Raw genomic sequence first — 24,998 nt, forward strand, 5'->3', positions numbered from 1 at the left:
AGAATCACATTTTTTTACTGAAGCTATATTGTCTCTGATTAGCAACTTCTCATTAACAAGTGCTTTCAGAATTATATATGATTTCCTAATTAACCCCACTAAATAAATTAAATTGTTTTAAAATCCTTTGAATTTATAACACCTTTATAATGAGTTTATAATTAATTTGGACACACTTTATTTTGATGGTCCATTTGTTAAATTGCGTCTACATGCCAACTAATTCTCATTAGATTATAAGTAGACTGTTAGGTTAGGGTTGGGGTTAGTGTAACTTGACATGTATTTGCAAAGTGTTTTATAGTCCGTTAAATGTCTGTTGAAGGAGCCGTATCAACAGATATTAAGCAGACAGTCTACTAATACTCATACGGACCATTAAAATAAAGTGTTACCTCCAATTTCTTCTGAATGTATGAAATCTACATATTTATATCCAACAAAACATAATAAAACAATTTTATTTTTATTTTATAAAAAATGATCGTACTTGCAGAAATTTCAACTTTCAGATAAAAACATGATCAGTATTTCATTTTGCAATGGTCAGTGAATGTTTAGCAATACAAATCTGTCAAAAAATGAATTATGAGTATTAAAGGTCCTTACTGACCCCAAAACTTTGAACCTTATTTTCATTTAATCACTTTCTCTTCCTTTTATTTTCCCTATTTCATCCGTAAGCTGTTTAATAACATTATATATCTTCATTCATCATCCACCCTCATTTGTAACGATAAAGCCTAATATACTGTGACTGTAACACCTAATAGTGCAATAACCCCATGCTATACAGCTAGACTCTTCTTGTCTTAAGTCTTTAAGATCCCATTTACACTGGCATGGACGCAACAAACTAGAACGCTCTCCCATTATAATCAATGAAGCTGTCTATAAAGCAAGCGCGCCACAGCTTAGTTGATTATAATGGAGGCATTACAGTTTGTTCCGTCGCATTGTTTTGAAGATGGCAGTTCTGGAGCTCACTATTGCTCTCTTGATAAATTATACACATGGCATGCCTTGTAAATGGGCGTTTCTATTTTACAAATGTTCTTGTTTTTATGTCATGATTTATTCATTGCAGGACATGAGACCAAATCCATGTTGAACAACAACGGGCCCAGGTACAAACGCAGCAAGATTGAGAGGAAGATGAATACGGATGTTCTCTTCTGCGTGCTTCTTCTATTTTTCATGTGTCTCATCGGAGCCCTGGGTACAGTACTGGGAACAAAACCCTCGAAAATACCAAATACACTACATTACTTCAACATACAAGCTCCAAAACGACACTTTGATTTCTGACTCGCAAGAAATTGTCTGATCCTGAGTTCTCCTAACTGTTTACTGTAGTAATACTGTACATATAACCCATAGTGCTAATGATTAGCGTATACAGGTTAGATTTACAGAGGCTGTTTATGATTGTAATGATAGAAAAGACATTTATAATGTTAAGTGTCTCATTTCTGTCTGATTATTTACTCTGTATAAGCAATAGTGTCAATGATTAACATATGCATGTTGAATTTACCGTAGCTGTTCAATGGTAGTTTTTTATTTTTATTTTTTATGGTAAGTTTAAAAAACTGATATACAGTCAAGCCCAAAATTAATCATACTCCTGGCAAATTCTGACTTAAAGTTTTTGTTCAAATGTGAAAAAAGATGAGAAATAATTATATATGTTTTCACAATGATGCCTCTTGTACATTGTCTTTTTTATTTTTTGAAAGAAGCCTGTGTCATTTCCGGTCAAAAAAGTCTGCTGGTTGAATCAAAGTAAATATAAGTCAGATTATGTCTGGGGTATGAATCATTTCGTGCTTGAATGTATATACCATGGTGCATGTTTGAATTTGCATATTGCCAAAAACCTTGTTTTTTTCAGCAGAGGCATTAAATTGATCAAATATGAGTGTAAAAACATTTGGAATGTTATAAAAGATAGCAAATAAATTGTAAAACTTTCCCTGAAGATGGTGTTTATAAGACTGTGATGAAACATTCATAATGACAACATATGTCCTGAATATGAATGGGATTTTATGCATGCTTATGACAACTGTAATTGTGTCATTTTTTTGAGATGTCTTTATGACAACTTGGTATTATCAAGACAACATAACTTGTCATATATCTGTCATCAACATGATTCTTATGAGGCAATTTTAATTGTGTGAGGAATTTTTAACAGCGTCATTAAAACTTTTTCCTGACCTCAACTACAGTTGGACTTGTCATTTAATGACATTAAACGTCATTAAACATTAATGATTTTGTAATAAAATTATTTGACATATCATTGACACTTTTAATAAGAAGTTTCAATGGCAAATTAACTGTCTTTCCACTGAACAAATTTATCAGAAAAGTGTTCATGACACAATTAGAATCATCAATCTAAATCAGGGGTGCCCAAACCTTTTCTTATGAAGGGCCGAAAACCAAATTTGATTGAGGGTGGTGGGCCAAAGCTGAATATATCAAAGTGCGTTACATTAAAGTTGACTTCCTAATTTAATTAATAATATTTAAAAATATTTATAAAAAAAAATATTTAATCGTATCAATAATTAGATATATTTTATAATTTCTAATGTACTTCTTACAATATGTCAGCATCTAAAGGAATGTGTTTTAGGGTTTCATTACCCTTTAAAATGTCTGATTAATTCACATTTAATTGAAATTTGCGCAACGTATCTTGGAAAGCCGGGCACGTGACGTGATGTGGTGGAGAGTGGTGTGCGACGTATTTGAGGACCGGGGGCGCTAGAATTTCGGGAGATTATCAGTCAATTGCGGGCATCCAGGAGTCTCTATGCATATGCAGGAGACTCACAGAACTTCCGGGAGACTTGGGATATCTAATTTGAATTAAACTCAGCAATTAAACAAACAAAAAGTAATGTAAAATTAGAAATGACAATATCAGGGATTCGCATCAACCTTGCCCATAATTTGTCTATCTCTTCTGTGGATGGTTGGCGGGCCAAATCAAAGGTTACCATGGGCCAACTTTGGCCCGCGGGCTCTAGTTTAGGCATCTCTGATATAAATGATCATGTTTATGATAGATTTATGACAAGTTGTGTTGTCTTGGTTATGTCAGGTTTTCATAACAAAGACATCTGTAACAATGTCATCTTTACATATATAACAGCTGAGCTGATGACATTTAATCACAGTTGTTATATTTGTTATATTAATCACAGTTGTTATGCATAATATCTATGACTGTATCATTACACTCTTATGAACGCCCCTTCAAGTAAAGTGTTACCATACAGGCAGCACATCCACTGATAATTCAAAACACACTACACCCTGAAGTGCATTGCTTCAAAATACAAGCTCCAAAACGACACTTTGATTTGCGAACTGCTGCAAACGGCTTGTCTGTTCTCCTGAGCCGCTTCAGCATGCGGCTGATCTCACAGCAGTCCCAGAGATAAAGAATAAAGCGCTGTTACGACCTCACACAATCCTCACGCTCTCTGCTTTTCCTTCTGCAAGGCGTGAGCCAAAGAAGGACACTACAGATACCCAGAATAGCTCACTTATACGCCAGTCTCTTATGAAAGCAATGATTAATCTCGCTCTCTTTCTCCCCGGTTCGAGTTCAGTGACGCTTTATTGGAATATCTGTATTGAAATACAGCACTGTCAGAAGCGATGCCATTAATGAATGTAAATGTCTCCATCTTTTAGGCCATGCGATCTGGTTGGAAACTTTTAGCACCATGCCCTCGTACATCGTCCCTGACAGTAATGGCAATTATATCTCTTCAGCGCTGGCTGGATTTTACATGTTCTTCACAATGATCATCTTACTACAGGTATTGTTTCATCATTGTTCATCATTTACTCACCTTTAATTTGTTTCTAAGCTGTTTGGCTTTCTTTCAAAAGAAGTTATTTTGAAAAATGTTGTAAACCTGAAAACATTACAGCTTTTTAAACTTTCTTCAAAATATCTTTTTGTGATCAACAGAAGAAAGAAACTCATAAAGGTTTGGAACCACCTGGGGGTGACTAAACAGTTAGTAAATTAAAATGGGGGAACTATCTTTTTAAAGGCATACTTCTGACAAAAATGAAAATCTACTAATTCATTCACCCTCAGGCCATCCAAGATCGAGATGACTTTTTTCTTAACTAGAATTTTAAATGAAGATTTTTAACATGGTCCTTGCATGTAAAATGCACATCAAGGTTTAAAAAAAACATGGTAACACTTATAAAAATAATGCATTGGTTAAGTATTAATTAATGATTAATTTGTTCACAATTAAGCATTAGTTAAAAACAAAAGCACTAGTAATTAATGGTTAACTAAATATTTTAAGGGTCTGAATTATGCATTAGTTAAGCTTAGTTAAACTTGTAAATCATGATTATGCATCAGTTAAGCATGAGCAAACACATAATTCGATATTAACTGAACATGAAAGCATTTTACACTATTTTAGCCATACATAATTGCAACATTAAACATAATTACTAGCTTGTTGTTCACTTAACTTACACAATAAATCAAAGAAATAATATGTGGCTTGTCAAATTGTAAATAATGGTAAAAATGCCTTTACTTTATGCTCAGTTAATCATGATTATGTTTGCTCATGCTTAACTTATGCGTAATTGTGAACAAGTTAATCATGATTTACAAGTTTAACTAAGCTTAACTAATGCATAACCCTTAAACTGTTTAGTTAACCATTAATTACTAGTGCTTTTGTAGCTTTAGCTAATGCTTAATTGTGACCAGATTAATCATTAATTAATGCTTAAATAATGCATTATTTTGGACCCTTAAAGTGTTGCTAAAATACATTGTGTACAGGCAAAACAAAATTAACTAACAATATATTATGATCCTAACATAATGATCTGTCTGTGCAAGAAAATTATTATTATTTTATAACATTTATGAACTTTATTTCCTTAATAAATTTAATTTATCAGGGGTTGCCACAGCAAAATGAACTACCAACTAGCATTGGCATTCAGTATTAGCATATTCAACACCATATTCACAAAAAAGTGTTTTTTATTATTCTTTTATTAATCTTAACTTTATTCATTTAGTTATCAATGTTTTTCCAAATATAAATAAAAAAAGATTGTGGAGTTGCATACCAATTCTTACAAAAAATAATATGTAATTAAATATTTTACTTTTATTTATGAAACTATATGTATTGTTTGACACTATTTTTATCGGCAAAAAAAGGAAATAATATAACTCACTCAATATAAAGTTATTGTTGAACTGTGAATTGTTCAATTTCACATTTAATTATTTCTAAGTATAGCTCATTTACAGGGAAGCAGCACACTTGCTCAAAAGGACACTCCACTTTTTTTGCTAATAGGCTCATTTTTCAGACAGCGCCTGAAAATAGTCCCCAGCTAGGTAACTAGGTAACATGTTGCATGCCATGGAATGGCAGCAAAGAATGAGAGTACCATATCAACCTAGAACTAGCACCTTTTTGTTTTACGTTGGTCCTAGTACACAGTGTAACTACAGAAAAAATCAATTTTTAAATAGGAAAATTAGTGTAACTCATTTATGAGGAATATGCTACTGGTCTAATCCAATTCAATGAAAAAAATGCCAGACCCGGACATCAGCAGAATGGATTCAAAAATGGTAAAACTCAACTGTTTAAATGTAGGGGACTTGCCTTGTTCCAAAAACAAGTGGAGTTAAAAAGTGGTTTCTTAAAGCGGTAATACTTAACTACACATTTTTGACAGTTTGTACAATTCAATTCATCTTTATTTCTATAGCTCTTCTACAGTGTAGGGTAACACTATATTTTGATAGTCCATTTGAGTATTAGTAGACTGTCTGCTTAATGTCTGTTGATACTGCTTCTTTAACAGACATTTAATTGCCACATAAATTACCACAGTTATGATATCATAAACCATATATATCCCACACCCCTACTTAACACTAATCATTGAAGTACTTTCTGTCCAGGTGATGATTCCTGTGTCATTGTATGTGTCCATTGAGCTGGTGAAGATGGGTCAGATCTTCTTCATCACTCAAGATGCAGAGCTTTACGATCAGGAGCTGGACAGTCGAGTCCAATGTCGTGCTCTGAACATCACAGAAGACTTGGGACAGATCCAATATGTCTTCTCTGATAAGACAGGGACTCTCACAGAAAACAAGATGGTATTCAAGCGCTGCACCATCATGGGGACTGAATACTGTCATGAAGAGAATGGTGCGTGATCCAAACAATTTTATATTTTAAGCTTTATATCTTTTTAAGTGTGTTGTCCCAAATTAACCTGTTAACGCATGTGATTAATTTTTTGGTTTAAGAGTGTTCAAATATTTAACTCAATTAACAAAGAGTAAGAGAAAATCTCTTTTTCTCTTGAGAAGAGTTGCATTTATTTGGATTCACAATGTCTTCATGACCATATCAAATGGGAGAAAAAGCAAGTGAATTGAGCTCTCTATAGCATTCTGTGAGATTAAAGCTCTATATCATATTAAAGTGCAATGAATTTGAGCATACTGTGTCAAAGCTGTCATCAGTTATGTCATGAAACAAAAATGGCTATTAAATGTCATAAAACAGTGCATACATCGAAGTATTTGTTATGTACAGTATAATTATATACACTCGCTGGCCACTTTATTAGGTACACCTGTCTAACTGCTCGTTAACACAAATTTCTAATTAGCTAATCACATGGCAGCAACTCGATGCATTTAGGCTTGGAAACATGGTCAAGACATTCTGCTGCAGTTTAAACCGAGCATCAGAATGGGGAAGAAAGGTGATTTAAATGATTTTGAACATGGCATGGTTGTTGGTGCCAGACGGGCTGCTCTGAGTATTTCAGAAACTGCTGATCTACTGAGGTTTTCACGTACAACCTCTAGGGTTTACAGAGAATGGTCCGAAATAAATACAAAATTTCCAGTGAGTGGCAGTTCTGTGGGCGCAAATGCCTTGTTGATGCCAGAGGTCAGAGGAGAATGGTCAGACTGGTTCGAGCTGATAGAAAGGCAACAGTAACTCATGTAACCACTCGTTACAACCGAGGTATGCAGAAGAGCATCTCTGCACACACAGCATGTCGAACCTTGAGGCAGATGGGCTACAGCAGCAGAAGACCACTCCGGGTGCCACTCCTGACAGCTAGGAACAGGAAACTGACACTACAATTCAAAAGGCTCACCAAAATTGGACAATTGAAGATTGGAAAAATGTTGCCTGGTCTGATGAGTGTTGATATCTGCTGGGACATTTGGATGGTAGGGTCAGAATTTGGCATCAACAACATGAAATCATGGATCCATCTTGCCTTGTATCAACGATTCAGGCTGCTGGTGGTGGTTTAATGGTGTAGGGGATATTTTCTTGGCACACTTTTGGCCCATTAGTACCAATTGAGCATTGTGTCGACGACACAGCCTACCTCAGTATTGTTGCTAATCATGTCCATCCCTTTATGACCACTATATGACCCATCTTCTAATGGCTTCTTCCAGCAGGATAACATGCCATGTCATAAAGCGCGAATCATCTCAGACTGGATTCTTGAACATGACAATGAGTTCACTGTACTCAAATGGCCTCCACAGTCACCAGATCTCAACCCAATAGAGCACCTTTGGGATGTGGTGGAATGGGAGATTTGCATCATGGATGTGCAGCCAACAAATCTGTAGAAACTGTGTGATGCTATTATGTCAATATGGACCAAAATCTCTGAGGAATATTTCCAGTACCTTGTTGAATCTATGCCACAAAGGATTAAGGCAGTTCTGAAGGCAAAAGGGGGTCCAACCCGGTACTAGTAAGCTGTACTTAATAAAGTGGCCAGTGAGTGAATATATATATATACGTTTCTGAAATGCTGTACTTGTTTTTGTACATGATTCAAATTGAATTAATTAGTAGAGCCTTTAAGACATGAAGTGGCTCAAAGAAAATATAACATATGTCAGGTCTGCATCATGCTCAGCAAAGGGATAGATAGATTTAAAGAAAGCTGGAAACCTTTAACCATTGACTTCCATGATTGTTTTTTTCCGACCAAGAAAGTCAATGCTTACAGGTTTTCAGCTTTCTTCAAAATGTGTTATTTATTGTTCATCAGAAGAAAGAAATTTGGAACCACTTGGAAGTGAGTAAATAGTGAGTAAAATAAATTTTTTTGGTTGAACCCCAAATCCCCTTAAAGCACATAAATGATCTTATAACACAGATGCTTTTAATAAAAGAACAACAACAACAAAAACCATAGCTTTTGTAGCTTTAAGTATTTAGCTATATTTGATTTCGAATGTAGTGTTTGATAACTTTTTCAAGTTCTGTGTATAAAAATGGCCACAATTTTTGCGTAGTTATGCTACCGTTCAAATCTGTAACCTAGTTAGCAGTAAGTTTCCTTAATATATATGGTGAATAGCTGTTAATTGACGTTCCCAGAATTACCTGCATTACACGTAGTGTACTTTTTCTCCTCCGTAATGTACCTGTTTTATGTTACATTTATGTTTATTACATTACTTTAATCAGTGTCATGTGTGTTACCATGATGACGTTTAGTAGTTGTGTCAATGAGCAGCTTTTATACATTAATATGTTTCTCTGCTTGTGGAAAACCTGTTTGTAATGAGCACTGGTTCATCATACTGGTTCATATTTCTCTTTTTCTTTTTTGGTTGTTTATGTCTGTGTATCAAAGGTACAATTTCTATGTCAGAATTTCAAAACATTGGTGTATTAACATGATGGTAGTTTACTGTAATATTTAGAAATTTCTTTTACTGTTTCTACTGTATTTTAAATTGTAGTATTCTGGCAACCACAGCTGCCATTTTTTACCATAAATGTGTTACTTTTTTACAGTAACTATAAATAACTGATATATTTAGCTTTAAGATTGTTTGTATCAGTTGTTATTTTTAAATAAATATAACATTTTATATTTTTTTTATAAAAGAGCTCTAAATGATACTTTATACACTGTAAAAAAATAAGTCATTTGACTATTTTTTTTCAGCAACTGGGGTGCCAGAAAAAAATGTAAAATACCGGCCGTTAGATTACAGAAATTTACCATAAATTTACCATAATTTACCATAAAATACAGAAAGTTACCAGAAATTTTAATTTAAGGACATTTTTGTAATTTAACAGCCGTTATTTTACGTTTTTTTTTTCGTAGTGTAGTGTAGACTATAGTAGTTAGTGGTTAAATATTACAAAAATATACATTTTCTGAGAGATCATTAGAAGTAAAAGTATTAGTAAATCATTTAAAATATGCCTTATTTGAAGACTAAATGTGAAATTTTTACAATATAAAAGCATATTTACTTAATTCATTTGTTTTCAGTAAAACAATGTTAAAGATTATTTATTTTCTCTAAATTTGTATAGATTTTTGAGGCTTGTTGGGTGTCAAAATGGATTTTAGTCAGCTACTTTATCCATTGCTTTTAATGGTAATAATTAATAAATTAACAAGCTTTGTTTTTGGCATTGCTCAGCTGCTCGCTTGGCGGTCATCAATGGTGGAGGAAGTGAAGAGGAGGAGGTCACCATCTACCAGAAGACAAAGCTTCCTCCGCTCTTCCCTCTGGAAGAATTACAGGACGGCCACACGGGGCACAAAAATGACGCCAACACTCAAGTCGCAGCTGCCAGTCGACGCAGATCAAAAGTGGCAGCGGGAGCCCAAAGTGACATGGCCTTCAGCAGTCCTCTGGTGAGATCCTAGATCAGAAGACCATTATATCTGTGTTTAAGGGTGAAGATTGGCAATTTTGGATGATTTGTTTTGAAAGAAACATCTCTCTCATGCTCTACTAAAATTGGCTGTTTTTTCTGACACAATGGCAATTTAGTAGATAAACAAGACGCCTATTTTGTTTGCCAGTTTCTTTGGCCATGTGCGCACTGTAAAGTGTTTTCTCCATATCTGTAAACAACAGACTCTGTTCTGAAACTGTGATGATTGACAGTGTGCTTGCAATAGCAACGTTCTGGAATCTCACGTACTTTGGTCAAAAATAGCAGATAACAGAGTAATATTAAAGTGACCATTCGTTGTTATATTCAGCATTTCAACTAAAGGACTGTCGAAAGAGCATCGTGTTTGATTTATGTTTGGCAGGCTGTTTCGCAAAATATGCTAGAGAAGGTTTACCATTTCCACTTATTATAAGCAGTTTTAGATATGCTGTTTGTCTTAACATTTTAAAAAAATATGTTCACAGTGTTTTTAAAGTGGGGAGGTGTGGGTTGGGATATTGTGGTCTTATTTTTTTATATACAGATTTTGCAGGGTATCTGCAGGGTCTTAAAAAGCCTTGATGTCTTAAATTTTAAAAACAAAATTTTAGGCCTTAAAAAGTCTTAAATTCACTTAAATATTGTCTTGTAGTTCTTAAATCATTTAAACAGTTCTTAATTTTCCCTTGTTTATGTAAAGCTACCCAATCGTTCCAACAAACATTCATATACCAACTAATGATACTAAAATTATAACAGTCTGTTGTCCATACATTTAGTTTTTTTTTTAAAGTTATGTTGAAAAATATTTATGTATACAACTAGGGTCTGCTTGTTTTGACACATTATTTAAAATATGTGGCTAAGAAATAGCTCGTTAGAATTTGTGGTAACACTTAATAATTACACACTATGAATCATTTATTAAGCATTAACATCTAGTGAATTCATTATCTGTTCAGCATGAACTCTACATTAATAAACGTTAGTAAGCAGTTTATAACTGCAGCTACAGTTGCTGTATTCTTGACTTATAAGCACATTTATAATGTGCTTAATACTTGAACTTTCATAATGTGTGACTGGCTGATTTTTCCTTACTAAATTATGTATTGCATTATTTACAAATCATTTGTAGTTAAGAGTAGTTGGTGGCTTTTAGAATCATTCAGAATGTAATGTTTAAACATTACAGTAATTGTACTTTTTAAATAGGATTAGATAGATAAGTGATTTATAAATCATAAATAGTGCTCACTTTAGATTAGGTCACAAAACTGAATGAAATTGAGATAATAAAGCATTTATTAACATAGTGACCATTACTATATGCCTGAATAATAAGAATTATAAATGTTAATTTGAATAGTTTATTAATCATTTACTAACTCATTCTGAATGATTTAAAAAAACATCTATGTTTCAATAACTGCTTTGTAAATAATGCAATACTTAATTCAGTAATGAAAAATGAATCATTAACAAAGTATGAAAGTACAATTAATACAAGCCCTAAAAAAGTCAGAAATGTCATTCTTCATGGTTTTAAAAAAAGTCTTAAATTTGACTTGAAACCTGCAGAAACCCTGTTTTGGATATACAGTTGATGTCAGAATTATTAGCCACCCTTTGAATTTTTTCTTTTTATTAAATTTTTCAAATGATGTTTAACAGAGCAGGGAAATTTCCACAGTATGTCAGATAATATTTTTTCTTCTGGAGAAAGTCTTTTTTGTTTTATTTTAGCATAGAATAAAAGCAGTTTTTAATTTTTTTAAAATCATTTTAAGGTCAAAATTATTTGCCTTATAAGCTATATTTTTTTTCGATAGTCTACAGAACAAACCATCGTTATACAATAACTTGCCTAATTAACCTAGTTAACCTAGTTAAGCCTTTAAATGTCACTTTAAGCTGTATAGAAGTGTCTTAAAAAATATCTAGTAAAATATTATTTACTGTCATCATGGCAAAGATAAAAGAAATCACATTAGAAATGAGTTATTAAAACTATTATGTTTAGAAATGTGTTGAAAAAATCTGAACTCTTAAACAGAAATTGGGGAATAAAATAAACAAGGGAGCTAATGATTCTGACCTCAACTGTATGTTGGTTTACTGTATGAGCTTTTTAATGTTTGATGTTTTCTAACAAAATCTGGCAACACATACAAGAGAAAAAACTCTAATTGTATAATCTTATACATAAACTTATAATTTTTACCTATTCACGAAAAGAAAAAAATAGATTTATGATTTGAAACTGTGAGTTGTGAATTTATAATTGCTATAAATGTTAGGACTAAGAGATATTAAGTCAATAGAGGCAGACACTAATTCATAATTTTTGACAACAAAAGATTAAATTTCAAAACTTTTGGTTGTGAAGAGTTGTAAATTCAGAATTTGTTAAAAAAAAAAAAGTTAGAGTTTCAAAATAATAAACTCTGAGATAAATGTGAATCTGTGGGCAGGATGTTTATAAACCACTATGCATTGAAAGCCCTAGCCATTATCAATAGAGAATGTAGAGAATGGCTTAATGCAGTAAATATATTCACTCTTTTTTCTGGGCTTATTTCAGAGACTGATACATTCAGCAAATTGGATAAAACAGCAACAATATAATAATTTAACAATATAATAAGATGCAATGTTTAAACTGTACAGTACTTTTATTTTAGATAAGGCTGCAAAGATTTATTTTTCATTTGATACTGTTTCATTTGTGTATCTTCAAATTAATAGAAATGTGTAAAGTCGTTTATTTTCTTTTTTCCTGTTTAGAATAAAACTGAGCTTTTAGTTGTTATTTATAAGGGATTTATAAAGCATAAATAGTCCTCACTTTAGATTAGGTCACAAAACTGAATGAAGTTGAGGTAATAAAGCATTTATAAACTAGTGAACTGTAAATTAGCAACTCTGTAGCAACTATCAACTAGCAACTGTAATAAAATGTACAGTTACTTTTCAACATTACTCATTGTTGAAAACAGAGGCCTCATATTATTAAACTATTTTTTCCTTTGGTTGCTAACACACTGCATGCCATCTGTAAAATGCAGAATCTGGCTATCAAATGTGCTCATCACGCCTGTAAATGACCAAACTCTGTTGTGCATACAGAACAGGATTAATCACTGAAACATGAAGCGACAACTGAATTTTACTGCAGTCTGTACTCTATCAATGAAAAAGTCATTTATTAGAAATGACACCATGATTTTCCTCATGGATTTAAACGATGAAGCTGAAGTAAATAATTCCTGACGTCTCGTCGTTGACCCATCTTCTTTCCTCCATTCTCCTGCATGCTCACGGTCTGCCCTGCAGATGGCCGAGCAGTTTGGTGTCAGTTATGAGCACAGCAATGCTGGCTCTGATCCGCTATGTTTCGATCGGTTGACATATGGGGCCGCTGGGGTGCATTAAACATGGGCTACTGATACTGTACAGATTGTCTCGCGTCCCGCTGCCTCTTCATGTGACGTTGTGCCTTTTGTTGTCATATGATACGTGTAATTTTCCACCTATGGAAAGATACCACATGGTCTTGTTGTGCATGATGTAATCAGGCACGCTCCTAACCGCTTGTATTTCCTCAAACAGGAAACAGTGGTGGTTCCAGACAGGAAGCTGTTGCTGGAAGTGGACCATCAGATGGCGAGTATTCAGACCGGGCCCTACCTGGACTTTTTTTTGGCGTTGGCCATCTGCAACACAGTGGTGGTTTCCACATTGACCGCCCAGAGACAGAGGGTGAGCTTTTTGGAGCTGAGAAGGTTGAGATGTACATTTAAAATCCAGATAAAGTCAAAATTGTGAGACGTAGACTCAGAATTCAGAGAAAAATGGGTAGATGTGCAGTAAGTGTAGAATACTGGAGGAAAAAAAAATCTGAATTGCCAGATGTTTACCCTCTGGCTTTTTAAAAGATATATTAATGGCTAATGCTTGATGACTCAATGTGTAAACAGCATGTAAGAATGTATCAGTCTCTGAAATAAGCCCAGAAAAAAGGGTGAATATATTTACTGCATTAAGCCATTCTCTACATTCTCTATTGATAATGGCTAGGGCTTTCAATGCACAATGATTTATAAACATCCTGCCCACAGATTCACATTAATCTTAATTTTATTATAATTTTATTATTAAATTTATTATTATTAATTTTATTTTTTAAATATGAAGTCAGAATTCTAAGAAACTAGTTTGGAGCATATTTTTAGAAATCTGAAAAAAATTAGAGATGTAAACACACATTTTATTTATAATTGGACTTTTTTAATCCAAAGTGCTACTAAATACTCAGAATTCTGAGAAAATATCAGAATATCAAATTATGAATACATAAAAAATCAGCCTGATGTTGAGTCTGAATTCTGAGAAAACAAAGCGCAAAATATAAACTTTGAGAAAAGTTAGATTTTAATTTTAAAAAGGTGTAAATTTAAGGGTGCTGTATGTACGTTTTTGACTCTTCTAAATCATAAAAACACCATAATATGTTTGCATATGTTTCAGAAACATGCTAAGTGAACATTCTGAAGTCAGATATTCTGCTTTGAAAGTGTGTTTTCCGTGCCGGAACAGCTGTCTTTGTTTTGGTTCTTTTAACCTGCTCACTGCCAGTTGAGCCAATTATATTTTAGCACCCCAGGTTGCCTTGTTGGAAAACTGCGTATATCATTCATTCATTCATTCATTCATTCATTCATTCATTCATTCATTCATTCAGAATGGCTCTCAAAGCATGGGTCCATTACCAAATCTCAAGGTTTTTTTCTTCACTTTCGTCAATTGGTGAAGTTTTTTCCTCGCCGCTGTCGCCACTGGCTTGCATGGTTCGGGATCTGTAGAGCTGCGCATCGTTAGATTTGCTCTTCAGTGTTTGGACTCTCAGTAGTGATTTTTAAACCACACTGAACTGAGCTAAACTGAACTGAATTTAAACTTAAAACTGAACTACACTGCTCTAATTTACTATGACCTTTTATGTGAAGCTGCTTTGACACAATCTACATTGTATAAGCGCTATACAAATAAAGGTGAATTGAATTGAATTAAAAATGCGACCTCCGGTGGACAGTAGCAGATTCAGAAATGAGACGCAGATTCAGAGTTCCGCATTAGGTTATTAATTAGCAAATAATATAAATATTATGAGTGTAAACATTAGGTGAGCAGGTTTTATTGTAATCCCGTGTCCTAACAACAGGCTACGTGAGGAGATTTGTAGTGATAAGCAATTTGGCTGTTTGCACTAGATGACACAGCCATTCAGAAGCACAGAATACGCACTCACTCACGAAACAGTAAGATTTCTAATCTAATTAATACATATTTAAACTCTTTAACATTATTAAATATACATGCTGATATGCCAATACATGGTTTTGACTCACAGTTTTAAAGTTCCATTTCAAACGGTTTATTTTATTTTTCAGGATCCGAGGTATCTGCTGCTGCTTTCAGTAGTATGGCAATAAATGTCATGTAAAATGGCATTCAAACTCACATTATTAGCATTTAACACTGAATAAAGCACATGAGGTGTACCTGAAGTACAAAGCACTGTCAGTTTGTCCTGTTGTTCAGCTGCAAAACATTCTAATATATCAATTTGAGGTGTTGGTTAGAACAAAAGCTCCTTTTAATATGGAAAATATTTCTTCTATCGTATACCGTTGCTTTAATTTAGAACATGACTTTAAGCTTGATCGTCAGACTCGTTTTTCAACCTGGCGACCTGCACTTTTTTTTTGTTTTGATACAGGAATGTTATACCTAGTTCAACCACTGGGTGTCAAACTTACATACTGCATCTTTAAAATTAGGGAATAAAATTCAGAATAACAAGATGTCAATTCATCTTGTTCCAAAAGATAAATTCAATATATATTCTGAATTCAGAAGTCATAATTGCAGAATAGGATCTCAAAATCTGGAGATAAAAGAGAATCTGAGATGAGAATCTGATTTCTGGGAAAAAGTCAGAATTATGAGATGCTAATAAAGAATTCAGAAAAAAATCTAAATATGAACGGAGATAAATAAGTCAGAAGTCTAGAATATTTGCACACTGATGGCCCAAAGTCAGAGTGTGAGCACGCTTGACACCACTGACCTTGCTGGAGCTGAAAGGGTTTGGCGACATGCTTAGCTCTCTGACTCACAGTAAATAAAAAACTGCCCTCATGTCAAAACAATAACTATAATAGCCCACCATGTAAATTATGCCTCTTGCACACTGAGTACCTGTGGCCGCAGTCCCGTTGCCCCGAGATATTTTATTACTGCCCCTGCATGACTAATTCAACTTTGGCTAGTGCTTCGCAGCCCGGTGGTTTGTTTTATAATTACTACATTTTAATTCTCGAGCAAGCGCCAATGGCTCACTTGGTCCAGGCAATTAGATTTTTCATCAGTCAGGCGGACGGCGTCCCCCCACACGTCTGTAATGAGTTGAGTCTGAGAGAGAAGTTTAGTGTAGCTGAGTATCCTTCACTGCTGGTCAGTGCTAATTTCCCAAATTGCACTTGAGGACCCCGAGCAAAGCACTTTGTCCAGGGTAGAAATTATATTTGGCCCCAGACCTGTAGCACTGAGACATTCAAAGACATTGGGTCAACATTAATTAAGTTGATTACCAATGGAGCATGATTGTATCACCCTGGGTCCATCACAACTTAAGAGGCAGTCACAATGAATGCGTATCCGCAGCACCTGAAGAACTAGATTATTAGCGGATTAGAGTGCCGTGTGACGGCATGGACTCAGTTTTAATATTTGCAATATTTCAGCTTTAGAATCATTAACTAAACACAGTTTTACAGAAAATTGGATTTATCTTCTCAGGAATGGGTTTTTAGTGATGGATTCCTCATTGCTTTCTAAAACACATTCAAGCAGGCGTTGAAGCCACTGGAAGTGTTTGATTGGCTGGAGGGCCAACATTTTACATCATGTTTTTTGGTTTTCAAGTAGGATAAGACTCTCCCTCCACTAATGGGCTATTAACAAATATAAGATGTATATAATATATAATATTGTTTTTCAAATATCATTATAGGGTGTTTGTCACTTACATGAAATTGAACCAATAAGGCTATAGGTTATAACTGTATAACTTATTTAGTTAAATTTTTTTCTGCTGAATTACACACACACACACACACACGCACACACACACACACACACACACACACACACACACACACACACACACACACACACACACACACACATCAGTGTGCAAATAGCTGTAATAATGTAATTCTAATGCGTAAAAAAGCTGACAAAGCAGTAATAACACCGCAATAAAACAGTAATAAAGCTGTAGTAGAACTGTAATAAAGCAGTAATAATGCAATACTAATGCAGTAATAAAGCAGTAATAAAGAAATACTAATGTTAAATAAAGCTGAATAAATGCAGTAATAAAGAAATACTGAGTAACAAAGCTGTAATAAAGCAGTAATAACACTATAAAAACCAGTACTAATGCTGTAGTAGAGCAGTAAAAAACTTTAATAAATGCTGTAATAATCAATAATAATGCAGCAAGAAAATGCTGTAATAAATGCAGTAATAAAGCAATGCTAATACTTAATAAATCTATAATAAAGCTGTAATAAAGCAGTAGTAACACTAATAAAGCAGTAATAAATACTATAATAAAGCAATACTAATGCGTAATAAAACAGTTATAAAAGCAGTAATAGCACTGTATTAGAGCAGTGATAAAGCAGTAATAACATCGTAATAAAACAGTAATAATGCCATAATAGAGCTGTATTAAAGCAGTAATAAATGCAGCAATAAAGCAATACTAATTTGTAATAAAGCAGTAATAACATTGTAATAAAACAGTACTAATGCTGTAGTAGAGCAGCAATAAAGCTTTTTAAACGCAGTAATTAAGCAATACTAATACAAAAAAGCTGTACTAAAGCAGTAATAACACTAATAAAACAGTTTAGCCGTAATATAGCAGTAAAGCAGTAATAACGCTGTAGTAGAGCAGTAATAAAGCAGTAATAACACTTTAAGAAAGCAGTACTAGTGTTGTAATAAAGCAGTAATAAAGCTGTTATAAATGCCATAATAAAGCAGTACTTATGCCTAATAAAGCAGTATTAACACTGTATTAATAGAGTTATAATGTTGTAATAGAGCAGCAATAAAGCTGTATGAATGCTGTAATAAAACAATACTAATACAAAATAAAGCTGTAATAAAGCAGTAATAGCACTCATAAAACAGTAATAACGCTGTAATACAGCAGTAATAAAGCAGTAATAACACTGTAAAAAAGCAGTACTAATGCTGTAGTAGTTCAGTAATGAAGCTTTATAAATTCTGTAATAAAGCAATATTAATACAAAATAAAGCTGTAATAAAGCAGTAATAACGCTAATAAAACAGTAATAATGATGTAATAGAGCAGTATTGAAGCAGTAATAACACTGTAATAAAGCAGTAATAATACAAATAAAACATTAGCACTGTAATAAAGCAGTAATAACACTGCAAAAAGCAATAGTAGCGCTGTAATAAAGCAGTAATAACACTGTAGTAGAGCAGTAATAAAGCAGTAATAACACTTTAAAAAGCGGTGCTCGTGTTGTAGTATAGCAGCAATAAAGCTGTTGTAAATGCCGTAATAAAGCAGTACTAATGCGTTATAAAGCAGTAATAACACTGTATTAAAACAATACTAATGTGAAATTAAGCAGTAATGATGCAGTGATAGAGAATTATTAATGCAGTAATAAAGCTGTAATTAGACAGTAATGCAGTAATAAATCAGTAATAAAGCTGTAATTAAGCAGTAATAAAGTAGTACTAATGCAGTAAAAAGGCTGTAATAAAGCAATAATATCGCACAAAGTATTATATAAATCATCTTTAAAACAAGTAAATGTTTTCTTTTCCAGGTCAAAGGCCATTGTAACTCCTCATACTCTGGAAGTTCAAGTCACAACATGGGACAGTGGTTCAAAATAAGCTCTGTGCAAAAGTTTTTCTCCTCTATGAGGTTTAAGAGAAACGGAGAGACACTGGCAGATCCCTTCGCCATAGACGAAGATGAGCCAGACACATTTCACATCTCCAGTGTCTCAAACTCCAGGCCGGGCCAGAAGGTCATTTCAAGTGAAGGCAAGGATAAACGCAGTCTGTCGGGGTCAGAAGAGGTGTGTTATGAGGCCCACAGTCCAGATGAGGCCGCTCTGATACACGCAGCAAAGGCTTATGGGTTCACCATGGTCGAACGCACTCCTCGTTATGTGACTGTCAAGCTGCCCAATGAAACGTTGCTGAAGTTTGAGGTGTTGGACGTCTTGACCTTCGACTCGACGCGGAGGAGGATGTCCATTATAGTACGTCACCCGCACACAAATGAAATCATCATGTACACTAAAGGAGCTGATTCAGCTGTTATGGAGAAACTGGGGAATGTTTTCTCAGGTGAGCATGAAATATTCAGTCAGATCAAATACATTAAGGCAACATACATGATTTAATAGTTTGAGGTTTCTACATCCTCAGAAATAAGGGCACACAACCTGTCAATGGGGCAGTACATTTTTAATAGTTACACTTTTGTACCTAACAGGTTCACATTGGTAGCTTAATGGTACGCTTTTGTTCTAAAGAGATACAAACCCCCTCTTATTCAAAACACATTTCTTCTGTTCTATTTTGAAGAATGCTGGTTGCTGAGACTCACTGACTTTCATATTAGGAAAAAAATCATTCATTCATTCATTCATTTTCTTTTCGGCTTAGTCCCTTTATTAATCCGGGGTCGCCACAGCGGAATGGATCGCCAACTTATCCAGCATGTTTTTACGCAGCGGATGCCCTTCCAGCCACAACCCATCTCTGGGAAACATCCACACACACTCATTCACACTCATACACTACGGACAATTTTAGCCTACCCAAGTCACCTGTACCGCATGTCTTTGGACTGTGGGGGAAACCGGAGCACCCGGACGAAACCCACGCGAACGCAGGGAGAACATGCAAATTCCACACAGAAACGCCAACTGACCCAGCTGAGGCTCAAACCAGCGACCTTCTTGCTGTGAGGCAACAGCACTACCTACTGCACCAAAGCGTCGCCCAAGAAAAAATTGAAGGAAGTAAATGGGTCCCAGCGACCAAATTTAAAAAAAATATCTTAACTGAAGAAATGACGAGATGATTTTTATTTTTGGGTGAACTATCTCTTTTATGACACAAATTACTACTACTACTAAAATGTCTGTGTACACATTTTTGAGTGTAATGATGTCTTTATTTGATCATGAATACAGTAAAACTGTCATGTTGTGAAATCATATTGCATAAACCACAAGTTTATTTTATCTGAATATATTTTAGTGTATTTTGTCCTGTGTTTTCAAAGCAGAATTCCCAGCATCATTACTTCAGTTTTCAGTGTCACATTATTCTTCAGAAATCATTTAATTTGATTATTTGCTGCTTAATATTTTGTCAGAAACCATGATGCAGTGTTAAGTTTTTTGCAACATCACACATTTATTTTATATTGACACATTGCATTAATTACATTTATGGAACCCATTTATACATTTCTGGAGAGCGCCAAATACATCCCAGGAGCTGCATTTTTTTGCAGTTTTTGTTTTCACGAATCAAAAGAGACCGCTGTGTACACTTTTTGAGATCTCATATATTTGCTGCGAGTCCCATTTATTTCTGCTGTTTTCACTTAAATCCACCAGAGGCCGCTGTCGACTGACCCACCCTCCTCCTTCCCTAAACCCAATTGAAGTGATTTAAAAAGCAATGCAAAAAAAAGAAAAGCCCTCGCCTGATTTCTACTGCGTTTTCCTATTTTACCACATTCTCACCCTTTTATATAATTGTTTATTTTATTTTTTGATTTCTGTTTTTGTCTTACCCACTTTCTGGAACCGTTATTTGCCGAACTCCAACCCCGTCGTTGTGGTCAACTCCTCAATGTGTCTCAAGTCCACCAATATACATGACGAGCTAACTGGACAAAATGGTAACAGTGGGAAAGCCTTTCATACGGAGTGATCAGCTGGTAAGCGAGAAAAGAAACAGCGTCATAAAACCCTGTAGCGTTCGTTTTAAAGCCAAAATGCCGCCATACGAAGCTCTGGTTACATAATTCATGATCTCCAGAAATGTACATAGGGCTACGTTTTTAGAATGAGCCTATGTTGCATGTGTCATTTGTTTTCCACAAATATTTCACCAGTTGAGAGTGCAGCGAAGCAAATCGCTGTGAGAACTCAAAAAGACCTTGACATGTACGCCAGGGATGGATTACGAACACTGTGCTTTGCCAAAAAGGTAGAGTTTGTATACAAATGTATACATTAAAACCAACTATATTTGAAAACTGCTGAACAGTCTCGCTCATTTATTCTTTGAAGGTTATCAGTGAACAGGAGTTCAAGGCCTGGTTTACTTGTAGACAAGAGGCTTTGTCAGCCATCGACGAGAAAGAAGAACGCCTCATGGAGACTGCAAACTGCATCGAGAACAACCTCACTCTGTTGGGTATAATCTGTGCTCCCTTCATTGATATTCCAATGCACTTATCCTTTACACTTTGAGTTAATATTTATTCTAGATATTTATGCAAGCAACTTGTTCTGGTTAATTCATTTGTTTAGTACAAATTAAAAACATAACTTCTAACTTCATTCTAACCTATGTAGTTAAATGTAGTTAAATGTTTTCAGATAATTGGTTTCCACAAATGTTTTAATTATTCCGAATGTGTCTGAACGATTACCTCTCCAAAATGCACACATGCATAAAAAATAATCATAACTTAATTTTAAACACTAACAAATCTCTCTGTATATTATCTTCTGTAAAAAACACAAAATAATTATGTCATAATAACTAAAATACACTGTAAAATTATCTTTAAATTAGCAGTTTCACATATTTTTTATTCATGTTTTTATTTTTCATTTTTCACAGCTTATTTATGCTTTTGTATTGTATTATAGAACCTCGATTTTTCCTCCTAGAACTTTTAACCTTGAAAAGTTCAAAAAGTGACTTTTGGTAATATTTGTAATAGTTTAAAGTGATATATTGTCTGGGTTGGTGTTGCATATTTAGGCTTGTCACAATAATCAATATATCGAATTATCGCACAACACATAGACATGACCTCAATCATTTTTGGTGATGCAATATATATTGCGCAAACCAAATCAAGCAATATTTTAGCTGATTGCACAACCTCTCTATCTCTATTGGAGTGTCAGTATGATTAAAAAGAACACTATAGTATTTACTATAAATAACTGTAGAATATTTTCATGTGGGTGTCTGACAACTGAACATATATCTGGTAGTAGATATCACAGCCTTGGTTACTTTTAACCTTGCACATTTATTAACATTTATTATTATTTTCTTTGTTTAGGATATACATTTTGAAATTCTGATTCCAATGCCTAATTAGTAAATTGTTAAAAAAAAAGACGACACTTAAATGAAATAGTCTTAAGAATAAAATATGATGTGTTTTTGGAAGAGTGTACTTGCATTATGATGCTTATTTTATTGTCATTCTGGTATTATAAAATGAGTGGCATAAATTGGTCTCAAAATGACAATAATATTGTTAACACATTATATTTTGGTGCAATACATTGTACAACAAAAAATAGATATCGTGACAGGCCTAGGTATAATACAATACAAATACCATGTAATAAATTGCCAGTAAATTTTTTTTATTTTATAGACTGATTTCTTTATACTATTTCTTATACATTATATTATTTGAAAATACTAAAATGTCAATGAAAGTCACTGATAAGCTGTAGATTTTTTTTTAAACTATTCTTAACATCAAAAGGCAACAGAGCAGAGACCTAGGTCCTGTAATGCAATTCACAACTGTAAGTAAACGGAAAGCACTTAATATGGAAATTGAAATCAATTAAAATATGGAAACTGTTAATTAACAGATATATTTTAGTGTAACTTTCAAAGTCAGTCCTACGGTAAGCATCTTCACAGTTTGGTGACATGGTATACCTTGTGTGCCCACAGGAGCAACTGGCATTGAAGACCGGCTCCAAGAAAACGTCCCAGAAACAATCCAGGCTCTGAGACGGGCTGGCATGCAGGTTTGGGTACTGACAGGAGACAAACCCGAGACGGCTGTCAACATCGCTTACTCCTGCAAGCTGCTGGACCATGAAGACCTGGTGTTCACTTTCACCACAAACAAGAAGGTATCTGATCTGGCTGACTCAATGCCAGCTAACCAATGCTTTTACAATGTTGTTGCTTACAGTGACTTGACCTCTGTTAGTCAACCAGCTTCATCAGAAGAATTATTTAACGCATGGCATTTAAGTGCCTCATTATGCTTTTTGGATGTTACCATCATATGGATGTAGCTGTTTGTGATTGTGACAGGTCTGAAAAAATGTAAAGATCAAAGTGTATAAATAAATGCAGTTATTTGCACAGAAATGAAAAAAAAAAAACATATATAGCAATCATAATGATATATCCACTAAAACATCCTTTGTATTTGGAGAAAAAATATATTTTTTTCCATTTTATTATTTTATTTTATAAAAATAATTAATTAATTAGGTCCCACTTTATATTAAGTCTCCTTAACTACTTTGTACTTGCATAAAAAAATAAATACAATGTGCTTACTGTGTTTATAATGTATTTGAGAACACTTGTGGCGCTCTTGAGTTGGGATAGGGGTAGGGTTATGGACAGGTTTGGTGGTATGGGTAGGTTTAAGGGTGGGTTAAGGTGTAAGGGATGGTCAACAGTGTATTTACAAATATAATTACAGAAGTTAATTACAGATGTAATTACATACAGGTATTTAATCAAGCATAAGTGCACAATAAATCCATGTATTTACATGATAATTACATGGTAACTAATTATTAATTTCAGTGTAAGTACATATTAGTTAAGGCCACTTAATATAAAGTGGGACCATTAATAAATAATAAATTGAGAGTTGTGAACAAAACAAATGATTGCGTCACAAAGAAAAAAAAAATTCTCATGATTTAAGTATACTTGCATTGGCATGGTAATTGACTGACCCTTTATATAAAATAGTATGATTTCTTCCTCATTCTGTGATATGAAATGTAGTATTGAAGCTATAAAAAGCAGCAATATGAATGCAGTTATAAAACAGTAATAATGCAATAATAAAACTGCATAAAGTAGTAACAAAGCTGTAATAGAGCAGTGATAAAGCTGTAATAATGTGTAATAAAAACAATACTTATGCAGTATTAAAGCGGTATTAATGCTGCAATAAAGTAATGACAAAGCTGTAATAAAGCAGTAATAAAGCTGTAATGCTGTAATAAAGTTGTAATAATGCAGTAATAAAGCTGTAACAAAGTAGTAACAATGCTGTAATAAAGTAATAAAGCTGTAATAATGCAGTAATAAAGCTGTAGTAGTGCAGTAATAAAGTAGTAACAATGCTGTAATAAAGTAGTAAAGCTGTAATAAAGCTGTAATAATGCAGTAATAAAGCTGTAGTAATGCTGTAATAATGTAGTAAAGCAGTCATAAAGCTGTAATAATGCTGTAATAAAGTAGTAAAGCTGTAATAATGCAGCAGTAATGCTTTAATAAAGCTGTAATAAAGTAGTAACAATGCTGTAATAAAGTAATAACAAAGCTGTAATAAAGCAGTAATAAAGCTGTAATAATGCTGTAATAAAGTAGTAAAGCTGTAATAAAGTAGTAACAATGCTGTATTAAAGTAATAACACAGCTGTAATAAAGCAGTAATAAAGCTGTAATAATGCTGTAATAGTAACAATGCTGTAATAAAGTAGTAAAGCTGTAATAAAGCAGTAATAAAGCTTTAGTAATATAGTAACAAAGCTGTAATATAGTAGTAATAAAGCTGTAATAATGCAGTACTAAACAATAATGTGGAAATACAGCTGTAATAAAGCAGTAAAATATGATTGATTAGTAAAAAAGCTGTAATAATGCTGTAATAAAGCTGTAATAAAGTAGTGACGATGCTGTAATAAAGTAATAACAAAGCTGTAATAAAGCTGTAATAATGCCGTAATAAAGCATTAATAATGCAGTATGAACAATAATGTGGTAATGAAGCTGTAAAAATGCAGTAACAGTGCAGTAATAAAGCAA

The 24,998-nt window shown here is 33.8% G+C and overlaps 1 protein-coding gene across 1 annotated transcript in view; it reads left to right on the forward strand.

Moving 5' to 3' along the window:
- The window catches only part of atp10b (ATPase phospholipid transporting 10B), a 69,289-nt gene that overhangs the window by 26,169 nt on the left and 18,122 nt on the right, over nucleotides 1-24,998 (forward strand). The window contains exons 5-13 of the mRNA XM_056472587.1: nucleotides 1,088-1,219; nucleotides 3,718-3,845; nucleotides 6,002-6,254; nucleotides 9,548-9,765; nucleotides 13,404-13,553; nucleotides 18,737-19,268; nucleotides 21,058-21,152; nucleotides 21,236-21,362; nucleotides 22,884-23,068. Of these exons, the coding sequence (XP_056328562.1) occupies nucleotides 1,088-1,219; nucleotides 3,718-3,845; nucleotides 6,002-6,254; nucleotides 9,548-9,765; nucleotides 13,404-13,553; nucleotides 18,737-19,268; nucleotides 21,058-21,152; nucleotides 21,236-21,362; nucleotides 22,884-23,068 (1,820 nt within the window). The remainder of the gene's footprint in view (nucleotides 1-1,087; nucleotides 1,220-3,717; nucleotides 3,846-6,001; nucleotides 6,255-9,547; nucleotides 9,766-13,403; nucleotides 13,554-18,736; nucleotides 19,269-21,057; nucleotides 21,153-21,235; nucleotides 21,363-22,883; nucleotides 23,069-24,998) is intronic.

The sequence above is a fragment of the Danio aesculapii genome, chromosome 14 (genome assembly GCF_903798145.1).
Source record: "Danio aesculapii chromosome 14, fDanAes4.1, whole genome shotgun sequence".
NCBI lineage: Eukaryota > Metazoa > Chordata > Actinopteri > Cypriniformes > Danionidae > Danio > Danio aesculapii.